Genomic DNA, 24,279 nt, shown 5'->3' with positions numbered 1-24,279 from the left:
TTTTCCTTGCCTGCAGGCAATGTGGATGCAGAACAGTGTGGCTAAATATGTTAGTAATTGCTGTATTGCAAACTTTTCCATTCCACCCCCCTGAAAATATCTGAAACTTAGATTCAGTACGCAAATGTAGTTCCGAGCTAAATCGGGAGAACAGTGGAAACAAAAGCAGAACCTATGACAACAGCCAGACCCTAATTTATGGGTCATGTTTTGGAAAAAGCGCAAGTGCAGAGGAAGTGGCCAGGATGAGTCAGTCTTGGGAAAGAATGGAATAAAATGCTGCTTATCAGGTGCTATTCATATGCTGCCAATTACAGTGCCTTGAGAAGTGAATCACTCCTGTCTATTAAAAAATTATAAGGGGTGAACTTCACTTAGTGCCACCATGCGGCTTTGGTATCTGAACAAGGCATCAAACAGGCTCCCTCACCAACAGATATGTCTCTGCAGGCAGAGAGGGACATCAGAGGTTGTACCTTGCTCCCCTGTGGCCTGTGGCACTAGTAGCAGAAGCAATAGTAGCAGTGGCAGTAGCAGTAGTAGCATCAGTAGTAGTAGTAGTAGTAGGTGAATCAATACCTACCTGTTTGGTTGCAGCATCTGACAGATTGCGGAGCGTCCACAGACAGTTCTGGATCAGACGCTGACTGGAACCTGTAAGATGTTGGCCCAAAGCCTGCATACCACCTGGACACAGATGTGAAAATACACTTAGATGCTATACAAACATCAACACTGGTTCTACATTAATGTTCAGTGATGTGGACATACCAGCCTCAACTATGGCTGGCTTGTTGCTGGGACAGACAGACAGCACTTTGAGAACGCGGCTTGTGGTCCACAGTAGCTTCTCATAGTTGTAGTTCCTCATAATGAACACCAGACCCTCTGGGCCCCCATTTGCTAAGATGATCAGCTGACAAGAAACAGGAAGTAGGAGGTATAATTCTATTTAAAATGAGTGGGCACAAGAAGGACTTCCTACCAAATGTCAAGGTCCTCTCCTCACCTTGCTCTCCTGGTTGCCGTAGGACAAGAGCTGCAGACAGTCAGTGGTTATGGCCAGAAACTTGGGGTTACTCTTTTTCAGTAAGGGAACCATCCTCTGCAGGCCATCAGCAAGACGCACCGCCATCTTGGCCCCTTCTTGGTGCAGCAGCAAATTGTGGAGGGTAGTGATGGCATAAAATAAAACTGATTCCACTGGCGAACTGCTTGAGTGAGATAAACAGAGAAAGAGAGAAAGAAAATAATAAAGATATTTCTTAAAATGAGCTAATTTCAAGGGGTATTAAGCAATATATGACCTTTACTGACCTCTGTCAGCCACCAGTCTCATTCTACACAAGTTTAGAGGACGTGTGTGTGTGTGTGTGTGTGTTTGTGAATGAGTGCTCTCTGTTCAAAAAATTGAAAATGTCAGTGAAGCAATCATTGAGACGTTAGTATGTATGAGCAACCTTTTGAACTTATAACTTGACAACCAACCTCCCAAGCAAAATAAACTGTTTTCATAACAACATCAAATTAAGCACTGATTGACCGCTAATACTATATGCTTAAGATATATTGACACAATTCAAGTATCAGATTTAAAAAATTTAACTAAACTCTTTCAACTTAGCCAGTAGTACAGTATATTAGCCAGTATATTTATTTATTTAATAAAACTGTATATTACAGAATAAACCAATCATGTAAACACAATAATTTTGGCAACTGCTCAGTGACACTAACAGTGAAACAATTTTTTTTTTTCACCATTTCTTTTCAAATTATTTTATCATCTCTAGCAACATGAGGAGTTAGCAGCAATTAAGAAATGTCTACACTGGTTGCATAATGGTTCACGATTCACTCATATTATCCACGTACCCTACAACAACGCATCACATAGCCCACTGTATTTTTACCATTCAAGTCAATTTCTTACATTAATGAGAAACACCCAAAACACCCAAAACATGGGTGACCTTCACTCAATACATTCTACAATTCAATATAATAGCATTCTGTGGAACTGCTGCTGCTCTGCAAACATGTGGCTACACCTCCTGTGTAGACACCGTGTAGATCTTGTTCATATCAAAAGCAGCAGCAGCAGCAGTTCACATGTGGTATAACATGTGACACCTGTTATCAAGGAATCCTCAAAGAATAGAGTGCTAACAAGTAGTTTCAGTTGTCTAAAATGACCAGAGTACCAATTTCTGAAGGCAACTTCAGACAGCAGATTTCCCATGCCAAATTTTTGTTACTTTTACAGAGAAGCAATGTAAAGCATCCTGACTGGGAACATTAAAAAGTAGCATGGGATGTGCAGGACAGGAGGGGGTCTGCAGTGGGTAATTAAAACTGCCCAAAACATCACAGGTCCATCACCTGTGCATCAGTGATACTGGGCTCTATGCAGGCTCATCACCTCACCAGTGGATATTAAAAGACAATTCCCTTCCCACCACAGTCTGTTCACCCTGCTGCCTGCTGGCAATCACAGAAGAACACCAGACTACAGAGCAGCTTCTTTCCTCAGGCTGTGAGACTCCTCAACTCATCCTCCACTTTCCACCATAAAAATATATACAGTATATAAAATGTAGCACAAAGGGACTAAAACTAAGACTTCACTATACAACCTTGTGTTGGAGAATGATACATAGATTAACTGAGTACCTCGCTGTTGAAATGTGAAGACGCTCATATAGCTCGTAGAAACGGATTGAAATGGGAAAATGCTCATATGGGCTGGAAGTTGATGTTGTGCAACCTGCTTTGTCATTTAGGTTGGAGGACTTGATGTGCCCAGTCAGTCATCACAAAGGAAAGAGCAACTACATGAATGTATTGTTATGGCAGTGAAGCTCATCTGAACTGATAGTCATCTTCTATCCTTAGAACATATGAACTCTGTCAGTGAGAGTATGTTGTGGGAAAATATTTAAATTAGAGAATGAGAAACAGGACTATTTTTATATTAATGTTGAACACACACACACACACACACACACACAAACACACACACACACACACACAGATACACAACGACTCCATAATGCAGGAGGTTGCATAGGGTGACAGTGGCAAAGAACAAAACAGCGAGGGTGGGAGTGTGTATTAATAGGCAGAGGTGAAGAGGGACAGTGAGAGAAAAGCTGCATGTTGATAGCATTAAGGGAAGTCACACACACCAAGTAGGCTGTTCTGTGTGAAGCTCTTTTAGTTTTGATTTTTTATTCAATTTTCTGCCACTTTCTGTGTGAATTAAGCTCCCAAATCAATTAAGAGTGTGAATAATCCTCAGTTAAGCCTCAGTGTAAGGGATTAACTCTGCAGCCCTGCCTGGGGGTTGGAAAGGCCCCAAATTTGGTGCAAAAATTGAAGGCTAGCCTGGTAGCATCACCTCATACAGTTTTCAGTTGGCCCCTGGTTGCCATATTGGATGCGGAACACTTTCAATATGTCATCACATGGCAAAAAAAACTTTTAGATTTTGCTCACTTTTAGCTCTGCTAAACTTTGTTAAACTATTGTACACTTCATCCCACAGTTTCTGTTTGTAGAGATGTGTGTCTTTCATCTATTGTGTTTAGAATCAGGAAACAAACTGTTGATGACCATATCCTTGGCAAAAGCAGCTATAAGCAATACTTCCATAACAATGCACAAAATGGAAATGTGACCATTTGGAAATATGGAGAGGTCACTCATAGTGATGAACCAATACAATTATCACCTGAATCTGCAGCTCTTCTCATCTTTACAGAACTGTTTTGGATCATTTTCATCTCTCCCACAGCATTAAAGGGGATAGACTCAAAATACAACAGCTCCTTGCTTCATAACTTCAGTTTCAGATATCTATAATAGAACTTTGGCTAGCAATATCTTAGTTTGAGATATATATAAAGATAATCAAGATGTCTTTAAAAAAGTGTGTTGAATTGCAGGATTGAACAAGGATAACCATATGCATTGTCTCCCATTTTATCTGCAGTGTATGTAAATGCATGGCAAATGCAGTTAAGTCATGAAATTACAGTATGAAGACCATGAAGGCAATAAGTATTCTGTTTTATGCTGATGATGTTGTCCTCGTTATTGGTAAACATGACATGCAAAGCCATATTGTTTTGCATATATGGCTGATGTGAGAAATGGAGGTTTCTTCTAAGTGAAATTAAAACTGAAAAAAGTATTGACATTTTCACTGTGACCTTGGACCTGTCATCTGCTTTTCCAAATATCATCATGCCAACTGATTTTTTTAGAGCAACTATTCATGAGCATGAAGAAAATCTAAGCTCTGTTTAAAGGCTTATCCAACATTATGCATCTATCCATATTCATATCTGTGTAAGATGCAGCTCCCATTCACATTTTATATACATTATTTTATTATTATTATCTCCTGAGAGAGAGTTGTACAGAGTAGGGGCCAAAGCTGGCTAAATCCAAATATAATATAACAAATATAAAAAAGCATTAATAGTATGAATAAATAGTGCATAAAGTATTCAGTATACAATGATAATATAATAATGACATTACTAATAGAAGTATTTGATATGTGACGAATGACTGAATACATGCCTCCTTTATCCATAAAGTTACCAACCTGCATTGACCTGTTATTTCAATTCAAGATGATTATAAATCACATGCACATTTTTGCAAGAGTCAAACTTTTTACGTCTTATCCTTGTTTTAAAGCAGCTGTGCTTTATACTTTTATAATAACAATGTATCAAATGACAATCTGAAAACAATGTGAAAGGGGTCATATATGAACTTGCAAAGTATTATCAGCTAAATCTGTAACTTCACTCGGTTTAATGGAGCTTTAACGCAAGTTCAGCTCATTGTTTGGCTGTCCAGCCCAAAACTTTACTGTAGTGTCATAGTGTCGCTTTGGTTGCAACAGGCAGCTGCCCTCCCTCAGCACCTAACTGCAGAGAGATGCAGTTAATGGCTCGCTGGTGAACACACAGGAGAATTTAGCAGCGAAAAGACACACTTTTTTCTTCAGGAACTGAAACCAAACAAAAACAGAGTAAAAACAAAAGGTAATATTGGACTTACATTTATTACATGTCCAGAAAGGACTCCAAATGAATGGTAATGTTGCTTTGTAACTGCTAGATGTGTAATTAGGCAACAGCTTCATAACAAGTTTGCCATCTCAGATTAAAAGATGCTGATTTGTCACTCTTGTATTCACAGCTTGTTTCTGCTGCCCCCATGTGGTCAAAAAGCAATTATTTCAAGCATTTCATGCAATTTATAGTAATGGAATCAGTAATCAGTAATGGAATCAGTAATGTATTGTATTGTATTGCATTGAGGTATGCTACCTTAGCATGCGGACCAGTGCTGGTATTCCTCCAGACTTGAATATGGCCAACAGTCCCTCCCTCTGGTGCGACAGGCTGTGGAGCACGCTGGCCGTGCAGCGTGCTGTCTCCATGTCAACCGCTGTCGTCATGGCACGCACCACAGCACCTATCATAGCCGGAGACTGCACCAGCACCCGACGACTGGCCTCCTTACGGGTCAGCTGGTTGACTATCATGGCCGCCTTGTTCACCACGACCTAAAGAATAGAGAGAATAACTGGGTGTAGAAAACATGTGTCTAAAAGCTCAATAAACACATTATTAGTGATACAGTGTCACAGCATCATACCGGATCATCATCTGCCAGCAGTTTGGTGAGCTCTGGCACTGCCCTGGTGGCCAGCTCAGCGTCGTCCTGGTAGTTTATCAGGTGGACTATAGCTGTCTTTAGCAGCTGGGACGGCTCAGCCAGTCGTTGCACATTGCTCTGCTGTGTAGGATCTGATTGGACGGGCATGGCCGCTTCCCCCTCCACCAGGGTCTCTGGGAACATGGCGGCCCTCACGCGCTGAGCCCTTGTTAGTGAGTACTGAGCATCTAAATCTGTCATAGGGAGACGGACATAGAAAAGGAAGAGGAAGAATGTGATACTGCTCGTGTGTGTTTGACATGAATAACTCCAATGAATAATTTCCAGTGAGAAACATGCTGTCTTCACTTAGAGACTACTTTTAGAGAGGAATACAGAGGACTGATAGAGAGCTTTGTCACATGATGCAACATTCACCTGAAGCTCATTATCAGCAGAACCAATGAGCTTGTGGTGGACTACTGTATAACATAAAGTTTATCTAGTTTTCCTGAGGTTTCTTCCATTTTGCCCATGAAAGGAAGCCGTTCCTCATCCGAGTCGAGTCTACAGAGGATGTCATTTGTTGTATTGATTGTGAAGCCCCTTGAGGTAATCTTGTGATGAAGGGTTATATGAATAAAATTGCTTTGACTTGAGATTTGTTGTTCTGTTACAGGTCTATAAGTGAGTTCACTGAGAGAAACAAAAAACAGTCAAATTCCTTGCATGTGTTCACAAGCTTGGCCAGTAACGCTGATTCTGATGGCACACAAAGTTGTAACCATGACAGCACACGATCCTTCAAACATGAATGAAAACTTTAAAATGTGAATGATTCACACACATCTTCACCCTGGCAGTACAGTCACCACAGTTTCAAGGTGGGCCCTTGAATGACTATGATGTGGTTCAACAGGCAGCACTAAAAACATGTGAGTTAGTTCCAGAGGACTGCCGTTTCAAATGGGGAGAACATAGCCACGACAGACTTACTTGGACAGACTTACTTGGACTTATTAGTGAGGTGCATGATTTCAAGAAGCCGTGTGATTTGAGCCAACGGTCGTGCAGACGTATTTGAATGACCTCAATGTTAAAACTGTGTTTAAAGATGCTAATGCAGCTGGTAACTATGTCCTCATTCAATAAGAAGATAAAAACAGTAGTGTTTGGTGTCCACCAGTGAACTCCCAGAAAGGTGCGTGACAATGAGAGAAATCATCTATCATTACTGTCACAGAGCTGGACCCATCAAATCTTGCTACACGTTTCATGTGGAACCAGCTGATGTGTCTGACAACCTACAACACAAAATCATTGAGCTGCAAAGCAACAACCTACTGGCAGTTCTTTTCAAAACTGACTCTTGCAAAGACTCGCTCTGCTCACGACTGTTTACACCTAAATTCCACAGCGAAGGGCTGAGTCTCATTCTGGCTGATCATGGCTTGAGATGGTCTTGCATGGTCGTGAAGCATGCAAGACACCCAGCCATGTTGGCAAAATCTGTCCACAGACATATAACCCCCTGGCAAAGTGCTCAAAAGTGCTTCTGTGGTAGTTCCCGCTACAAAAGTTGTCTCCAGGACCACATTTTGCCATAACGATTTTAACAATTTATTCATGTCCACATTAAAGAGAGCTCAGTACAAGGGCTCAAATATAAGAGGTGCAGAAGGGTACATTGACGAGATCACAGACCAGTGGCATAGACCTGGGCGAACATGAAGTTCACAAGGGTGTTGGTACCAGCATCTCTCTACATGACGGCACAGTCACTTTAACTGTCTGTCAAGTGATATGATATCACAGTCAGCATAATGATACTAATAAACCACTTGTCGAGAATCTACAAAAAGTGTCAGTAACACATAAATTAGCATTGGGAAGGAATTAACTTGAACTCAGATAGAAAGAAGAAAAAGCAATCCCATATGTAAAGTGATGGAAAGTAAGTTACAGAAAATTAAGGCAACAAATTTATACATAAAGAACAATACACAGTAACTTCACAAACAATGATACTGCAGTAAAGGAATAGTCCTAGATGAATGTAGAACCAGACTTCAGCAGGAAAATTATGTAACAGACGAATACATGAAGAAAAGGTAGAGACTGTCACTGGAAGCAGCCGATAAAAGAGGTGATAAACTCAGAACCACTTTCTGATAGAGAAGTCATTGTAATTTCAATTGTCATTTCTACATTTACCCGGTTAGCAGAGGAGAAGTGTACTTGTGCCTGTCTGTTAACTGGTCGCTGCTGAGTCAGTGGGGCGACATCAGGGGTTGAAGGTTGGTTAAAACACAGAGACAGAATGACCCTTTCACCTTTGCATTCATGTGACAGTCTTTTATATTGAAAGTAAACAAATTCAGAGAGGCGTCTGACCAATCCATGGATGTGCTCAACCCCAGTGTCAAGGTTCCAACCCACCTGGGAACGCTGTCCCCTAGAGGCCACATGACAATTTGGTAAAGTGACATATTATGGTCATTTTCAGACTCATAATTTCCTTTGGGTGTCTAATAGATAATGCTTACATGCTTTTATGTTTTTAAAAACACATGATTTTTCTCCTACGATCCATTGCTGCAGCATTTCTATTGGCCTCAGTTTGAAACGCTCTGTTTTAGTGCCTGTGTCTTCAAAACCCCTCTCCTGAAAAGTCTACTCTGCTCGGACTGGTCAGCTTCCACCCAATGACTTCTGTATCAGCTCCACAGATGTTTATACAACTTAATGAATCACATAAGCAAGTTGGGCCACCATGTGTAACACGTTGGTAACCAAAAACCCTTCCATACTTTCTGTTTTACATCTTCAAAACAAAGCCCAGTGAAGCAGAAAGCATTTGTTGTGAAGAGATACAGAGGTAAAGTGTTAGCATGTAACATCATATCATGGAGCACTGGAACTTGTGTAATGTTAACACTGTAGTTGTCAGGATGGTGATGGTTGGAAGGTATGATATGAAACAAAAAGACGATATGAAACATAAATTAAGTAATTATTTCTGACAAAAACAAAAACACCTAATAAAGTAATGGCATAGTGATTACTGTAGTCACCCATGTGTTTTCTTCTATGTACATATTAGCTAGGTCAGCTAGGTTACCGTAATGAGGCAGAGATTTTTGCATGGAATAGACCTTATCCTATTTGATGTCAACATAACTAAAAGTGGAATTAATGGTCTTGTAAGTAACTTGCTCAGGTACTTAAAAAACTGCTGAATGACTAAAGTATCAGCAGCTACTGTGACCTATGGTCAAAGATCATTTTTCCACACATAACCTCTGTGTTTAAGCTCTACTACACATTTCAAACAGGCATGAAAATGAGGGCTGTACTGTGCCCGTGTTTCATAGAGTAACTGAATCTTTTATTAGAGATGTTTGTACTTGTCAAGATTCAAGATTCTTTATTGTCATTGAGCAGGACATGTCAATGAAATTTGCAATTATCACCATATTTATGCTTTATAATGTTTGTCCAAGCTGCAGATTATCTGTGCAATATCCTTTCAAAATATTGTAGAGAATGTTGTATCATTTATATTGTGATGTGTCAACAATGATAAAGTTTGACAAACAGAAATGTCTTGTGTTGCTTACAGAGTCAGTATTTGCAGTTTATAGTTATGGATTACAAGTAAAACCTTTTTTTTTTTACCCTTCTACATACATGAAATCACACATTTTTCAGAAAACCTTTGTGAATGATCATGTTATCCTCATCATTTCTCAAATACCACAAAACCCTCACTAAATTTAAAAAAGACCGAAACCCTCCTTAAAACACTTTATTCATAGCCACTGACATGTAAATAGAAAGTGGGTATAAATAATGCACACAGTAGCAAAGCCCTAACTGTCATGTAAACTGCCCAGATCATGGCCTTCATCAAGGTAAAGGATTTCTTGTACACTGAAGTGTCAGCAGGTCACAGTGGACATCCTGACGTCCTGACTGTCACCTGGATACCGAGACTTCATGATGTTGCTGGCTGCTGTTTCGTCTTCAGGTCATGACACCTGCCCTGCGATATCTTCCTCCTGTGATGGTATCTCATACTGTGAGCAGAGTCTAGTGCGTCCAGGAACACCTCATCAAACACGAGCTTCATCAGGTCACTAAGACAATCTGTAAAACATGGCAGATTCAGTGTTTCTTACATTATATTGTCATGTTTTATCAGAGCCAACAATTTAAGCCTACAACTGAAGATACATTTGGTCTTGAATGAAGGAGAAGCGTGTAGGTGTGCGGTGACTACAGTATGACCAGAGGAAACCAATATTACAGAACATGTGTAACAGACCCGTCCATCCTAACTGTGTAAATCTTGAATCTAGCTTGTTAAGTGCTTAAGCTTTGTTAAGTTAATGTAGCCTGATGGAAGTGCTGTGACATTTGGAAGACTTTTTACTATGTTTATTTTAATATTTATTGTAATTCCAGTAGGCATCATCATTCATCAGTCATTTTCACTGACCGCATTAGTTTCATTAAATAAACGTCAACTGTTACATACACACAATTGCAGGGTTATTTGAGTAACTCACAACATGTCAACTCTGTCAAAGCTTTGGCACAGTGTGCAGGGTCATAGGTAGCATCTAGGCCTCCTCCTCCTCCTCAAAGTCAGGACAAGGTCTCTTTGTTGGTGTGGATGTTAGAAAGGTAAGAACAGGTAACTGTTTATCAGGAGTAATCCTACTATATCCGGCTACAAACCTGTACTGAAGAGGAGTCCTCTGCTGTCCTTATGGTTTTTCTCTGTGGTGGGTCGGTCTGGTAGTGATGTGTTGTATGCAGGACAGTTACAGTTTACTTCAGCATTATCCAAAATATATAATTACAGCATGGCAACAGCTTCAGTTCAAGTGGTAACAAATCATCACAACTGATTACAGAGAACATCTGACTTTGACTTTAACTTGTGTTGTGGCTAAAAGCTTGAAAATTCCTAGTAAAAAAATAAAACTTTGAAGTGGGACTCAGTGTTGTTTGTAATGTAATATAAAAGGGGAGACCCAGACTGTTGACAGTATTGCTATATGTATTTTACACTTGAACTACAATGGAGATGTAGTCAGTAACACTAGTATTGCAGTAGCGCTAGGTGTATCTGGCCTTAGGCTGACTTTGCACACACAGTCCAGAAGGCCACTGCAGCTTTTGGATATGTGCAAGTTAGCGGCTTGGTGCAAATCAAAGTTACACATTGTTTTCAAGCAAAGAAATTCCTTGCAGTATGACCATTTGTTTTTCAGCTGTGTACCATGGGGCATATCAAGTACATTTACATACGGCAGCAACATACACACTTACTGCGAGGAGCAGAAGGAGCTTTCATGTAAATTAATAACAAAGCCAGCTGAGCTGATGTTGCACCAATACATTTTATAGTTCCACAAAAAGCAACGTGAAAGAAAAAGAACAATTATCAACATCCGACCTATCACTCGTTATTTAACTGGCTAAAAATGAGGCTTAACATTTCTCGACTGTCTGTCAATATTAAGATATCAAGCTAAGATCAACATGCAAAATAAACTGTAAAGCGACATAAAAACAGCAAAACTTACAGTTTCCAAGTTTGAAGTCAGCATCAATCCGCCCTTGAGTGTCATTAATCCTTTCTACTGGCTCTCATTGAGAAAGCGGTCCAAAGTAACATTAAAATGGTTTGAGCACACATAAGCATTTTGTGTTTAGCATGGCAGTTCCATTTTCTGTTCGTCCAGTAGTAATCAATCCAATTTTGAGAAAAAATCCATTCTTCTGTATGGAAAAGGTCTGAAGGAAAGTTCTAGAGATTAAACACCAGGCATGGCAGTGGTCCAGCTTCTCTGCTGTCAGAGAGGCCTGTTTAATCTCAAACAGGGCTATTCACTGGCCAATTCTGCGCTCTCCTCCAGGAGGGTTAGATCATCTCAAATACAAATACCAGCACTTGTTTAATTAATTCATCCACAGCTGTGGGAAAGGAAACCGAGCCCTTAGTCTGCGGGGAACTTCAACCTTTTGGCGGTTGGTGCATTAAAAGGTCTCAGGTTCCTGCTCAGAAATACCCTTCACATGTATCAATACAGCGCAAGTAAAGTGTCCATATTCTAGGAGGCAGAACAGACAACCACGTCATCTGGCTCTGACTGTGCACAGTTGGTGAATCTGTGTGTCCTATATGTTATGTGAAACTAACCAATGAACATGCGTGATATTACTAGGGACCTACCCATAACCTTATAAACACTGCAGTTTTCATTCAGTCAACATTGGAGAGGTTTGAAAAATGGTAGTACTATTTTCAATCAAACTTGTTGCAACAATTTTTACAAAGCAACAAAGACAAAGCTTCAGAGCCTGATGGGTTGGGTCACTAAGAGTTTTTCTTTTTCAAAAATGTTGTTATGCAGTGTCACAGTAATAGTGCTCTTTGTGTGGAATGTGACCATCCAGGCTAAATGCTGCTTCTGTCTGCAATACAGAAAATTGATTTGTGTATCGATAGTCATGAACTTTTTAGCATAGGTTTATTCTGTGTCAATAGTTAAAGTTAACAGTTAAATAAATATATAAATATATAAATATATTATATCCTGGGTCTCAAGATTCCAAGATGGCGGTGTGTGCACACGCAGCGGCTTCTCTCTCTCTCATTGTGACAGAGTTTTTGTGTTTTTCGTCGTGCGAGACACAGTGTCTTTGTTCGTCTTCGTCGCGTCTACCTGTCTACAAGCACACGTACAGTCGGGAGTTTTTACTAAATGTCGACAGGATCAGTTTTCACAATCTAAACCCTGTGCAAGAGGAAGAGTTTACAGCCATACTGCTTGTGGCTGGTTACATCCCTCCGAGCTCCAATGAAAACAACAGGAGCGAGGCATTGAATGAACTGTACCAACACGTCAGTGAGCAGCAGACTGCCCACCCAGATGCCTTCCTCATCCTGGCTGGGGATTTCAACCATGCAGACCCAAAGAGGATGTTTCCGAAGCTATACAAACACATAGACTTTCCAACATGTGGACATAACACACTGGACCAGGTTTACACCACCCAGAGAGGAGCTTACAAGGCCCTTCCCCTCCCGCACCTCGGCGCCTCTGACCACATCACTGTTATGCTAATGCCAGCATACAGACCACTGGTTAAACTCACCAAACCAGTTCTGAAAGAGGTGCGAGTGTGACCTGAAGGGTCTTTGGAGGAACTTCAGGACTGTTTCAACACCACAAAATGGGACGTGTTTAAACAGGGTGCCACCTACAACAACATCAACGACCTCCAGGATTACACAGACGTCGTCACTGCTTACATCACCAAATGCATCGATGTTGTAACAGTAACAAAGACCATCACTGTCCGGGCCAATCAAAAGCCATGGCTGACAGGAGAGGTCCACAGGCTGCTGAAGGCCCGTAACACGGCCTTTAGAAAAGGAGACGAGGAGGGCCTGAGGACAGCCAGAGCCAACCTGTCATGCGGCATCAGAGAGGCCAAGAAGGTGTACTCCAGGAGGATAGCTCATCGCTTCAGCGACAGCAGGGATATGCAGAGCCTGTGGCGAGGGATACAGACCATCACGGACTACAAACCCCCACCGCAGACCTGTGACAGCTCCACCTCCCTGCTAAATGAGCTAAATGACTTCTTTGCTCGCTTTGAAGCACACAACAGCACACCTGCACAAAAATCCCCATCCCCTCCCGGCGAACAGGTGCTGTCGCTGTCCCCTGACAATGTGAGGAGGACACTCAGCAGGATCAATGCTCGCAAAGCTTCTGGTCCTGACAACATTCCTGGTCGTGTGCTGAGGGACTGTGCCGGAGAGCTCACGGATGTCTTCACAGACATCTTCAACATCTCGCTGAGCCAAGCTGTTGTCCCCACATGCTTCAAAACCACCACCATCATCCCTGTCCCAAAGAAGTCGTCGCCCTCCTGTTTCAACGACTACCGTCCGGTAGCACTCACCCCCATCCTCATGAAGTGCTTTGAACGGCTAGTGTTGAAACACATCAAGACTGTCCTCCCACCCTCCCTGGACCCCTTCCAGTTTGCTTATCGGCCCAACCGCTCGACCGATGATGCCATCTCCACTGCCCTCCACTCAGCCCTCACACATCTGGACAAAAAAGACTCTTACGTCAGAATGCTGTTCATAGACTTCAGCTCAGCATTCAACACAATCATCCCACAACAGCTCATCACAAAACTGGACCAGCTGGGATTAAACACCTCTATGTGCAACTGGCTGCTGGACTTCCTGACTGGGAGACCTCAGGCAGTTCGGGTCGGCAGGAACACATCCAGCACCACCACACTGAACACGGGGGCCCCCCAAGGATGTGTGCTGAGCCCCCTCCTCTTCACTCTGCTGACCCACGACTGCACACCGTCCCACAGCTCCAACCTCCTCGTCAAGTTCGCCGATGACACAACTGTGGTGGGTCTCATCAGCAACGACGACGAGGCGGTCTAAAGGAGCGAGGTGAGCCGCCTGGCCTCGTGGTGTGAACACAACAATCTCTCTCTGAATGTGGAGAAGACGAAGGAGATTGTTGTGGACTTGTTGTGGCGAGAAGACGCCCCCAGTATGCCACCCTTACCATCAATGGTGCTACGGTGGAGAGGGTAAGCAGCACCAAATTCCTGGGTGTGCACGTCACTGAGGACTTCTCCTGGACCACCAACACCGCTGGCATCACCACATCGCTGGCCAAGAAAGTGAACCAGCGCCTCTACTTCCTCCGCAAACTGAGGAAAGCTAGAGCCCCAACCCCCATCATGCACACCTTCTACAGAGGCACCATCGAGAGCATCCCGACCAGCAGCATCACCGTGTGGTATGGCGCCTGCTCCACGTCCTGCAGGAAGAACCTCCATCGCATCGTGAGAGCAGCCGAGAAGATCGTCGGTGCTTCTCTCCCCTCCTTCCACGACCTCTACACCTCCCGCCTCTATCGCAAAGCCCTCTGCATTGCGAGAGACCCCACCCACCCGTCACACAGCCTCTTCAGCCTGCTGCCATGAGGGAGGAGACTGCAGAGTCTGCGGGCCAACACCAGCTGTTCATTGTTTAGTTTGTACAGTTTTTACTTAGTTTGTACAGTTTTTATTTAGATTGTACAGTTTTTATTTATCTCTTTTTTTAATATATGTCCTGTCACAAAGGGTTGAAGAGTAACGCAATTTCGATTCTCTGTTTGTCCTGTACATACTGCAGAATTGACAATAAAGCTGACTTTGACTTTGACTTTGACTTATTGAACCGATCCTGGGCTTTTTTCTGGGCTTTGTTTTTTTGACATGGTTCTAAATGTTTTGCTCGTTGAATTGCTCAGGGACAGGTGAGAATGTTCTGGGATGTGGGGATGTGAAGTTTTCCCTTTTAGTATAAGTAGAGAGCATATCCAGACACTATTGTGTGAATTTGGTGGAATGTGAAAGTGAGATTAGGATACATTTGAATTGAAACTATTAGGCTGGAGGATATATGCTTATATGTATTACTTACCTACATCTAGATTTATTTGTTTGTTTGTTTTACTTTTTCCATTTCAGAATGCCTCCAGCACAGAGAGGTGTTCTTTACAGTGTGCAGGATGTGACTGATGCCATCTCAAATGGAGACAGTGATTTTGAGATAGAATCAGAGACTGATACGAGTGACAAAGAGGCAGATGAAGATGCCGGTGAAGAGGACAAAGAAAATCTAAAGCCCAGCTCATAATTATGTGGACATTGAGCCCCAAACTAACAAGCACACCATGCCACATGACAGGTATTGTTGGCTGAAAAAGGATTTTATCAGTCCCAATACTGATTTTTCTGGTCTGGATATCACCAATGATGCCCTTTCCCTCCACACATCACTGGAGAACTTCTGTCAGAAGTTTCTGTCAGAAGACATGATTCAGGCTCTGACAACAACACAAATGAGTACAGCTTTCAAAAGAATGGAACATCTATAAACACAAGTACAAAAGAAATTGAAAAAGTGATTGGCATGTACCTGAAAATGGGCCTAATGCACATGTCTGGACTCCGTATGTATTGTGAGACAGACACCAGGTACACCCCTGTTTCTTGTGTAATGCCACACAATAGATTTAAATCCCTGTAGAAATCATTACATTTTGTAAACAACTTGACAGTGTCTGAAACACAAAAGAAAGACACACTCTGGAAATGCAGACCGGTCAAAAATTGTTGACCGATGATTTCAAAATTGACTGATGTATTGAAATTTCCAACTTAAGAGTTGCGTCTGTAGATGATACTGACTCAGTTTCCATTTTTAGTGCAGACTGCCAAGGATTAAAATGACTGAAGACTTTTGACTCTAAGCCAAACCATTTTTGAGATAATTGCAAAAGCAAAATTTTATTGTTACAACGCCACCTTGAGGTCAATGAGTGTCATTTTATGAGCCTGATTGTGCAAACAGCGTGCCCATTTTGGTTACATTTGACCATGCAGTTGTTGCTGTGGGAACATTTTAAAGAATAGAAAAATGAGAACAAAAACATAGGGTTCAACAGTGAGAGTTTGTACTTGGACTCCAACTAAACTGGACAGTGGGACAGTGGCAAGTTTACCTGAAAAAAAAGCACCTGAAGAAGACAACAATGACACCATCCTGGTCAACAAAGGTCAGAAATGTTCTTCAACCTGCTCCCCTTACAAGTAGAACATCCCATCAGCCTCCTCAGCCACATTGGTAAGCTGTTTGAATGCACTATCACTGCTTGCCTCAGAGAACATGGGACTCCTGGGTGTTCACCACTTAGGCTTCTGCAAATACACACCCACCCAGTCACTCACGGTTTCACCAAAAAATAATTCATGGTGGCAGTATTTTTTACATTTAAAAGCCTTTCAACAAAATGTGGCACAACTGATTACTCGAAAGATTACGAGACCAAAAACTCAAAATTCCACTTCCCGTCCCATTTCAAGATTCCTCCACAATACAAGGTCATGGTTTCCACTTCCTTCTCCACCTCTCCATTCCTGAAGTTGCTTTGTGACAAGGTGCAGTCCTCAGTACATTTTGTCTACATTTCTGAAACCTGCAACCCTCCACCCACCATAGCATATGTCTCACAATTTGGTGATGGCCTCTGTTACTGGACTCCAAAGCAAAACACTCCAGACATGCATCACAGCGATAGAAATCTGGTCCAGCATGTGGAGAATTAAACTCCCCAGCAACTTTAAGCTCATCCTGTTCACCGGAAAGCCCCAACTGGAAACAAATATCCATCTCACCCTCCCCAGCACTCCCATCACAGAGGCAAAGTTTTTAGGAGTCACATGTCAGAGGAACATGACGTGGACCATCCACATCAGTAGCCTGTAAAAATAAGGCAATCAAAGACTATCACAACAGCCTCACAACACCAATTCAACGGACTGCAAATCATCCAAAACAGGGCATTAAAAATGACATGCAGACTGCACCAGAACATCATCACCCGTTTCATCCACAGTATAGCTCAGGCTCAAAACCATTCAAGAGGAAAACAGCTGCCTCACAAGGAAATATACAGAGATCAATTCACAACCCAGCAATGAAGAAGCTAATCCATAGAATACAACAGGCCTCCGCAACACCTCTCTTCATTATCCTCCAAAACAATGATCATAATTATCGTTATTTCACACACCTCAAACAACTACATCAAATTCATCATTTTTTCTAGTCAGTAGGCTCCTGTTTATTTTAGTAAAAGGTAGAGGAAAAAGTACAAAAGAAAGGAAAAATGACAAAAAGAGAAGGGGCAGAAGGGTTCGCCAAATCTCGGTCCTGTGTTGCCCCCGACCTCCCAAGTGGACTCGTCTTCGTCAGCTCCTCCTCACATAGTTTTAAATTTTGAATTGCTTTTTAATGGATAGAAAAACACACAACCCCTGAGCCATATTCCAGCCATAACTCATGAACCAACTGCTTCTTCAGGAGAGGGAAACATGGTTGTGTAGATGTGTGCACATGGTGTTACCCTAACCTGAGTTAAGTTTGCCTCACTGAAGCCAAATGAGCTATATAGTCATTTGGATTGATGGGCATGAAGCCTTGTGTTTCTGTCAAAAAAGATTTGAAGCTTCGTGGCTTCAAATGGAACAAGCAGAGTGACATTGAGAGGGTTTGTAATACTTATAGCAGCCCATCAAGAGTCCTTTGCTCTCATTTGTGAGCAATGAAAGTCAAAGCGTGTTATTATTACGTGTGTCATACTTTTTTTCAGAAGTGCTGAATTAAATGCTGACATTATTGTGCAATGCATTATAGTAAAATGATTAATAAATGCATTGTCAAAAAAGACCTTCTATAAAATATTTTTATATGAATGTACTTTATTGGTTTGGTCCAGTGTCCACTTTGGGCCTCATGTTTATTTATATTTCATAAAAACTGTACACTGCCTGCCACACAGGAGTGAAACAAGCCTCCGAGCGTCAGTTTCATCCACCCATCTGTAGAATTTGTTTGGTTTTTTTCCTGCAGCAATACCTCTGCTTTCAGCTGACGCCTCCTACAGAAGTGTACTAAAGCGAAGTGTCAGTGAAGTCTATTCTAATACCATGTTTTGAAACAGAGAAGTTTTCAAGGCTAATGGTGAATAAATGTAGCATTATCTAGCTCATGCTCCCCTCTATTGGCTAAACCTATGCGCATGGTAAATATGGAAACAAGAAAGATACCAAAGCAACAGTCGCAGTTGGGTGTAAAAGTCACAAACAAGCCATATTTGCTTAAATATGAAAAATGCATCATGCCTAGAGCTGCCTCATGCCCCCAGCACAAGCTATTTTTCACACATCAACAACAATGATAAATGTCAACTTACATATTCATGTGCACATGCACACACACACACACACACACACACACACATACGCTGACCAAGTCCACCATCAGTTTAAAGGCAGGGCACACAAAGATTTCAAATGTTGAAATTTCAGGTCAGAGGATCTGCTCAAGGAGGAAACTAATCTGTGCAAATTTTGCATGTAGATTTTGATTTTGGTGAACAATGACAGGAAAATTCATACTGTTGGCCAATAGAAGCCACTTTGACAGTGCTGACCTTTGAGGGGACGTTGAGTAAGAGAGTCCACAATCATAGTTTACTATATGTGTGGTACCGTTCACCTTTGTCAGAGAAAAACTGTTACCCAAAAGGGGAATGGTTGGCAGACATTTATGAGGCAGGAGTCAATGGTACAAACGTCTTTTGAATGAACTTTGTCAACTTGTTGCCCATCTGGTGATTAACAGTTACAATGATCTCAGATCAACTTATTTTAGTCATGAGTCCAATGCATCAGGATAATTAGGTTTCGTGTGTTTTCAGCTCTGTTAGACTCTATATATGAAGGCCGGGTCAGGAAGAGGGCGAGATCCATCACCACGGACCCTAGCCATCCGGGCCACAGACTGTTTGTACCTCTTCCATCAGGAAAGTGGTACAGGAACATCCGCACCACCACTAACAGACTGAGGGACAGCTTCTTCCCCAGAGCTGTCAGAGCTATCACCCCCAGCAGCCCCTCACTGGAGTGAGAGACTGTGAGAACTATGAGCCACTGCACTTTAAAACTTCACCTTCACCTCCATCTGCACCTTCTGTGTACTTAACATATTAGTACACACACGCTTAACTAAATGGTCAGCTATTGCACACAGTATATACATTTTAGTATATTTCAGCTGATGTTGGTATACTTCATTGTTTATTGTTTAGTATATTTTTATTGTCTTAGTATATTTTCATTTCTGGTATATTTTTATTGCATTTACGCTTGTTTTTACTGCATGTTAGTTTATTTTATTCTAGTACCTTTATTTTATTTTATTATCTTTCTTATCTTTCTCATTATCTTGTTTCCAACACGGGGGTTGCAATGCAAATTTTATCAACATGTCATGTCAGTGACAATAAAGGCAATCTTAAATCTTGAATCTTGAATATGTTGAAAAGTTAAAACTTCACTAAGCACAAGTCTATTGTTTTCCATTCTGGGTAATTTACATTAACTCTTCAAATTATGGCTCCTCTTAAAATAGCTAGTGAAGAAGTAAGTGCTTCAGTTTCATGCTGTCATAACACAGCTTACTGAGGAATTTGATTTCTCTTGGAAAAATGTCTTGGAAATGAACGTTGATGGTTTTGTGATGTGTAGGAAAGGAAAGTGTTTAGACATTTTCGTGAAAATGATATTCACTCATAAACTGACAACATGAAGGTGCTAAACTTGCAGAACAGACTTTGTGAATAGCTGTGGGTATTTCTGACTGAATGCTCAAAAAGCATGTTTGGCTTCAAACTACAAAGTCCACAGCGACACCATGGGACCAGATGCCTGTGCCAGCTGCAGACTGGAGAAATTGACGTCATGGAATAAGCCGTTCCACGGGGGAAGAGGGTGATTAGAAAATGTCCAGGAAGTGAAGCAAATCGTCTTCTTGGTCTGGACAGGGGTTCCAACGAGCTCAGCTGTGTTTCTCGCTGTCAGATGCAGGCTCACTCACAAGCATTTTGGTTTCAACAATGAGGGATAAGATGCACGCCGAGCCCAGTTATCATGGATAATCCCACCAGGACCTGAGAAAAAATTTCAGAGCAACCAATTTGTTTTATCTCTAAATTTGTATGGGAAGCTCCCAGGTGAGGGAAGTAGTCCCTTTCCTTACAGCACCATTTCTAATGGTATTACACTCTCTAAATATTGTGTGGCACATCCAGCGGTCTGCCAGATAAAACATCCAAATGTTTGTTAGGACACTACCTGCTTCCTCACTCCTGACAACACCACACCTGTGCTTCTTCACTCGCGTAAAGTGAGAAGTCTGTAGAAAGGCCTACATGCAGATTCTAACAACAATCTCAGACTGAAGAAATACCACCAAAATCCTGTCCGGCACTGTAAATCACAAGCTATAGCCAGATTTGGCCTGAAGCCAGAAACTGGTTTCCTGTGAAGATGACGCAAGGGAATCCCAATGACATGACCGTGTTTATTGGTTGAAGGATTAATGATTGTTGATCCGTATTGCTGAAGTAAATAAACACTATTGTACATGTAAAGAGCAGCTGTCTGTGATTATTTGTGCATATTTGGTAACAGCTGGTTGCCAAGGTCAGTGCTTGTAATCAACCCTTCTCTGTTTACCCCATAAATGTAAAGTGGAAGTGCTGTGAATCACTACTATCTACAGTATCTCAAGTTTTACTTATTTGCAGCTCAATTTCATAGCATACTGAATGAAGTGAAACCAAAGACAAGCTTGGAAATACAGTAACTTGTGCTTCACTTTGAAAAAGGTCAGTGATATGCAATTATACAGCATATGATTCACCATAAATAGGTGGGAAATTTCCAGTTTGGTTTGGTTCTTTGATTAAACACTGGTACTATCCTTACGTAAGTTCTCAAAATGACCATCCCTGTTTTTAATGCTTGAACTGACTAAACATTAGGTTTCAAAACACCGTCTTTTGAAACATTTGGTATCCCTCTGATGGTGGAAGTACTTCTGTGTGAGAGATTTTTGGGATTCAGGACATTCATTTTGAATCATTGATGTTTGTGACATTAGCTAGTGGCACCATGGACAAAGACACAGCCGAGTACATTTATACTCTTGATCTCATTCACAGCCACTCTGACATTTACTAATGTTGACAGTTTCACTGGTGGTTTGACAGGTGGCTCCATTCAGCCTTTGGATGAGACCTCTTGATCTCCAGATTTGACGATTATGTGACTACCAGGAAAGTGTGACTCATCAGGCACAGCATTGGCCTACTTCAGGAGGGAGGGAAATCTCTTTGGCTTTATAGAGATCCTCCAAGAAATCCTTGACAAATTAGCTGAAAGCACCTCTCAGTGTGGTGCCGATCCTACAAGTGCAGACTTGTTGCAATTACTGACTCAAAGAGACCCCTGTCTTAAAAAAAACACACTCAGTCAGTTGATGTTTGTCCCTTTCTAGAGTTAAGTGTTCATTACAATGGCAGCACTCGCCCTTCCCAAAGAAACCTATCATTCTGTCCTTTAGAAAACAAATATTCAGCCCTCTGTTGCATGCAATGCATGTGAAATTGAAAAATCTGTGACTTATGGACTGCACTGCACACCCACATACCACACTTCCTGTGTGCGGTGTGTTCAGTGTCACCCCCTTTTACTTTTCAAAGAGTAGCACACAGAATGCTGGGAAGTCTACAATATTATTCTCCACTATAGACCAGCTACTCAGCAGCGCCCCCACTTTTTACTGTGAAGAATTAATTGTTCCTCAATAACAAGACAACTTCAATCAGATCCAGCGTTGCTGCTGATGTAAACACAGATGAGCTCAGCAAACACTGCAAAACAGATGGAACCATGGGAAAATGTTCCTGTATTACATTAACTGAGCTCTTCAAGGCTGTCACTGAGTCCAGCTCATCCACCTCCTGTGTTGATACCTACAGCCTTTTTAAAGACCTGTCTTAAATGTGGGGAGTGCTGCCCTCTAGAGGAGCTTTGCCCTCCTTGGTTCACTGGCTGTGGTTTTAAGAATCATCACACTTGTATTTCCTTTAGTTTTGGCTCAGTTTGGAAATTTTAATGTTTAAAATTGTGTGTGATAACTCAATAAGCTGTGTAATTATTTATTGACCCTCCCAACTCAAAGATTGTGTTTCTCAATGAATTCTCCAAGTTGCTGTCCTCTCTTGTTCTTAAATTTGATAAAGCCATTGTTGTTGATGACTTTTACATTTGATGACCCCTCTAACTCCTCAACTCAGCGATATCTAAATATTTCTTGTGCAACAGGTTTATATGATAACATATAATAATAATAATAACCAACTAAAGGCTGATATCCAACTGGATACTGGAGAAGATAGATTCAGTGCAAATTAACTCCTTTCTTCAACAAAATAACCAGTGACCTCACACTAAATTCTGATGAAAATAAGGTCTCAGTTCTTGTCCTCTGCCTTTGATGCAATTTGACCATAATATCTTACAAATTTTATCTTTTCAATCACTTTGAACAGTTGGTTGGTCTTTCTGTCTGTGTGTTAAACATGTTTCGAACAAACATCAAAGGTAGAAAGTTTGACGTCAGTCTTGAAGATCATGTGTCTGAGAAACATGACATCTGTTTTGGGGTTGCAGGGAGCTGATTGGTCCATCACTGTTCTCACTATACCTGCTGCCACTTGGTGACATCATTAGAGAGCACAATGTATGTTTCCATAGTTATGCAGATGACACACAACTGTACACCTCTGCTGAACCAAATGATGCAATAGATCAGCTATAGACTCCATTACTAACTGTCTTTTGGCAATAAATCAATGCATGAGGAATAATTTCTTGAAGGTAAACCTACTGCTGTGGCCCCGCTTGCCACTTTATATATTTTATATTTCTATTATTATTATTATGTACATTATATTCTTATGATGTTTATACATATACTATCATACACTATCATATATCAATATATACATATGCTATCATACACCACATACTTATACTTTCATATACTATTTTATGATTTGCTATATTTCTATTATTATATAGCCGTTATTATTATTGTCATTGGTGTACTATCTCTCTCTCTCTCTCTCTCTCTCTGTTAAACCCAACAGGTGGAGGTAGATGGCCGCTCACCCAGAGCCTGGTTCTGCTTAAGGTTTCTGCCTGTTGTAAATATCATGTAAATGTCATGCCTGATTAGACTATAAACTGCCCACATCTTAGGCCACAATTGTAATTTTTTGGTTACAAGAAACATTAAAGTTTTAAAAGGTAAACCTTTGCTTTTATGACTGGCATACAGCGATGTGTATTTGCACATAATGACTAATAAATGCAACTTTAAACTTTAAACTGAGCAACACAATCACCTTTTGGCAGGGAGGTTGTCCTTTTTTCCTGCTAAATGTGTGTGTAGGGTTGCCAGCTTCCACTGGTAGAAGTACTGACAGCTGGCAGATGGATAGTGGTGGAGTGACTTTGTTGCAGCGTGTTTTGTTTAGTAAGAGTAACTCTTGTTTGATTTTGAGGGATGGATTTAACCTGAGTAGATCCATGTATTCACTTGTGCTTACAAGTGTCTCCAGATTGCCTACAGCTACCAACTGCTCACTCTGCAGACAACCTTGTCTAAATTTCAGATCAGTCCTGCAAGTGCAACATACAAAAACACAGTTTAAAAAGCACTAATATCACTCCTTCAAGCCCCAAACACAAAGCCACATTATTCAGAAATGCAGCAACAGTTCATTCAGAACCTAGTACCTGAGAGCTTGCACTTTTGCCATATTCTCAAATTGAAGCTCAGAGAAAAAGGAAGATGAGCTATTTTGAATTTGAATATTTAGTTCAATGAATAATTTGATCATTTCAAGTATGTTCACAGCTGTTACTTTATTTTCTGTCTTTATTTCACTTCACCTGTTTATTTGTGTGGAATTCGAGAAAATCACAACACTCAATCTTAAATCTAAGCTTCATATCAAAATGTGACTCATGGAACCAAAACTAATAGAGCTAGCTGCATGTATGAAG

The 24,279-nt window shown here is 41.2% G+C and overlaps 1 protein-coding gene across 1 annotated transcript in view; it reads right to left on the bottom strand.

Annotated features, from left to right (window-relative positions):
- The window catches only part of jupb (junction plakoglobin b), a 123,849-nt gene that overhangs the window by 30,983 nt on the left and 68,587 nt on the right, over positions 1–24,279 (bottom strand). The window contains exons 4-8 of the mRNA XM_041956793.1: positions 5,683–5,936; positions 5,352–5,590; positions 1,010–1,211; positions 772–916; positions 584–687 (exon numbers count right to left, since the gene is read on the bottom strand). Coding sequence (XP_041812727.1) covers positions 584–687; positions 772–916; positions 1,010–1,211; positions 5,352–5,590; positions 5,683–5,936 — 944 coding nt within the window. The remainder of the gene's footprint in view (positions 1–583; positions 688–771; positions 917–1,009; positions 1,212–5,351; positions 5,591–5,682; positions 5,937–24,279) is intronic.

The sequence above is a fragment of the Chelmon rostratus genome, chromosome 17, assembly GCF_017976325.1.
Source record: "Chelmon rostratus isolate fCheRos1 chromosome 17, fCheRos1.pri, whole genome shotgun sequence".
In the NCBI taxonomy this organism is placed as follows: domain Eukaryota; kingdom Metazoa; phylum Chordata; class Actinopteri; order Chaetodontiformes; family Chaetodontidae; genus Chelmon; species Chelmon rostratus.
The sequence above is the reverse complement of the archived record's forward strand: the minus strand, read 5'-3'. Positions and strand labels throughout refer to the sequence as shown.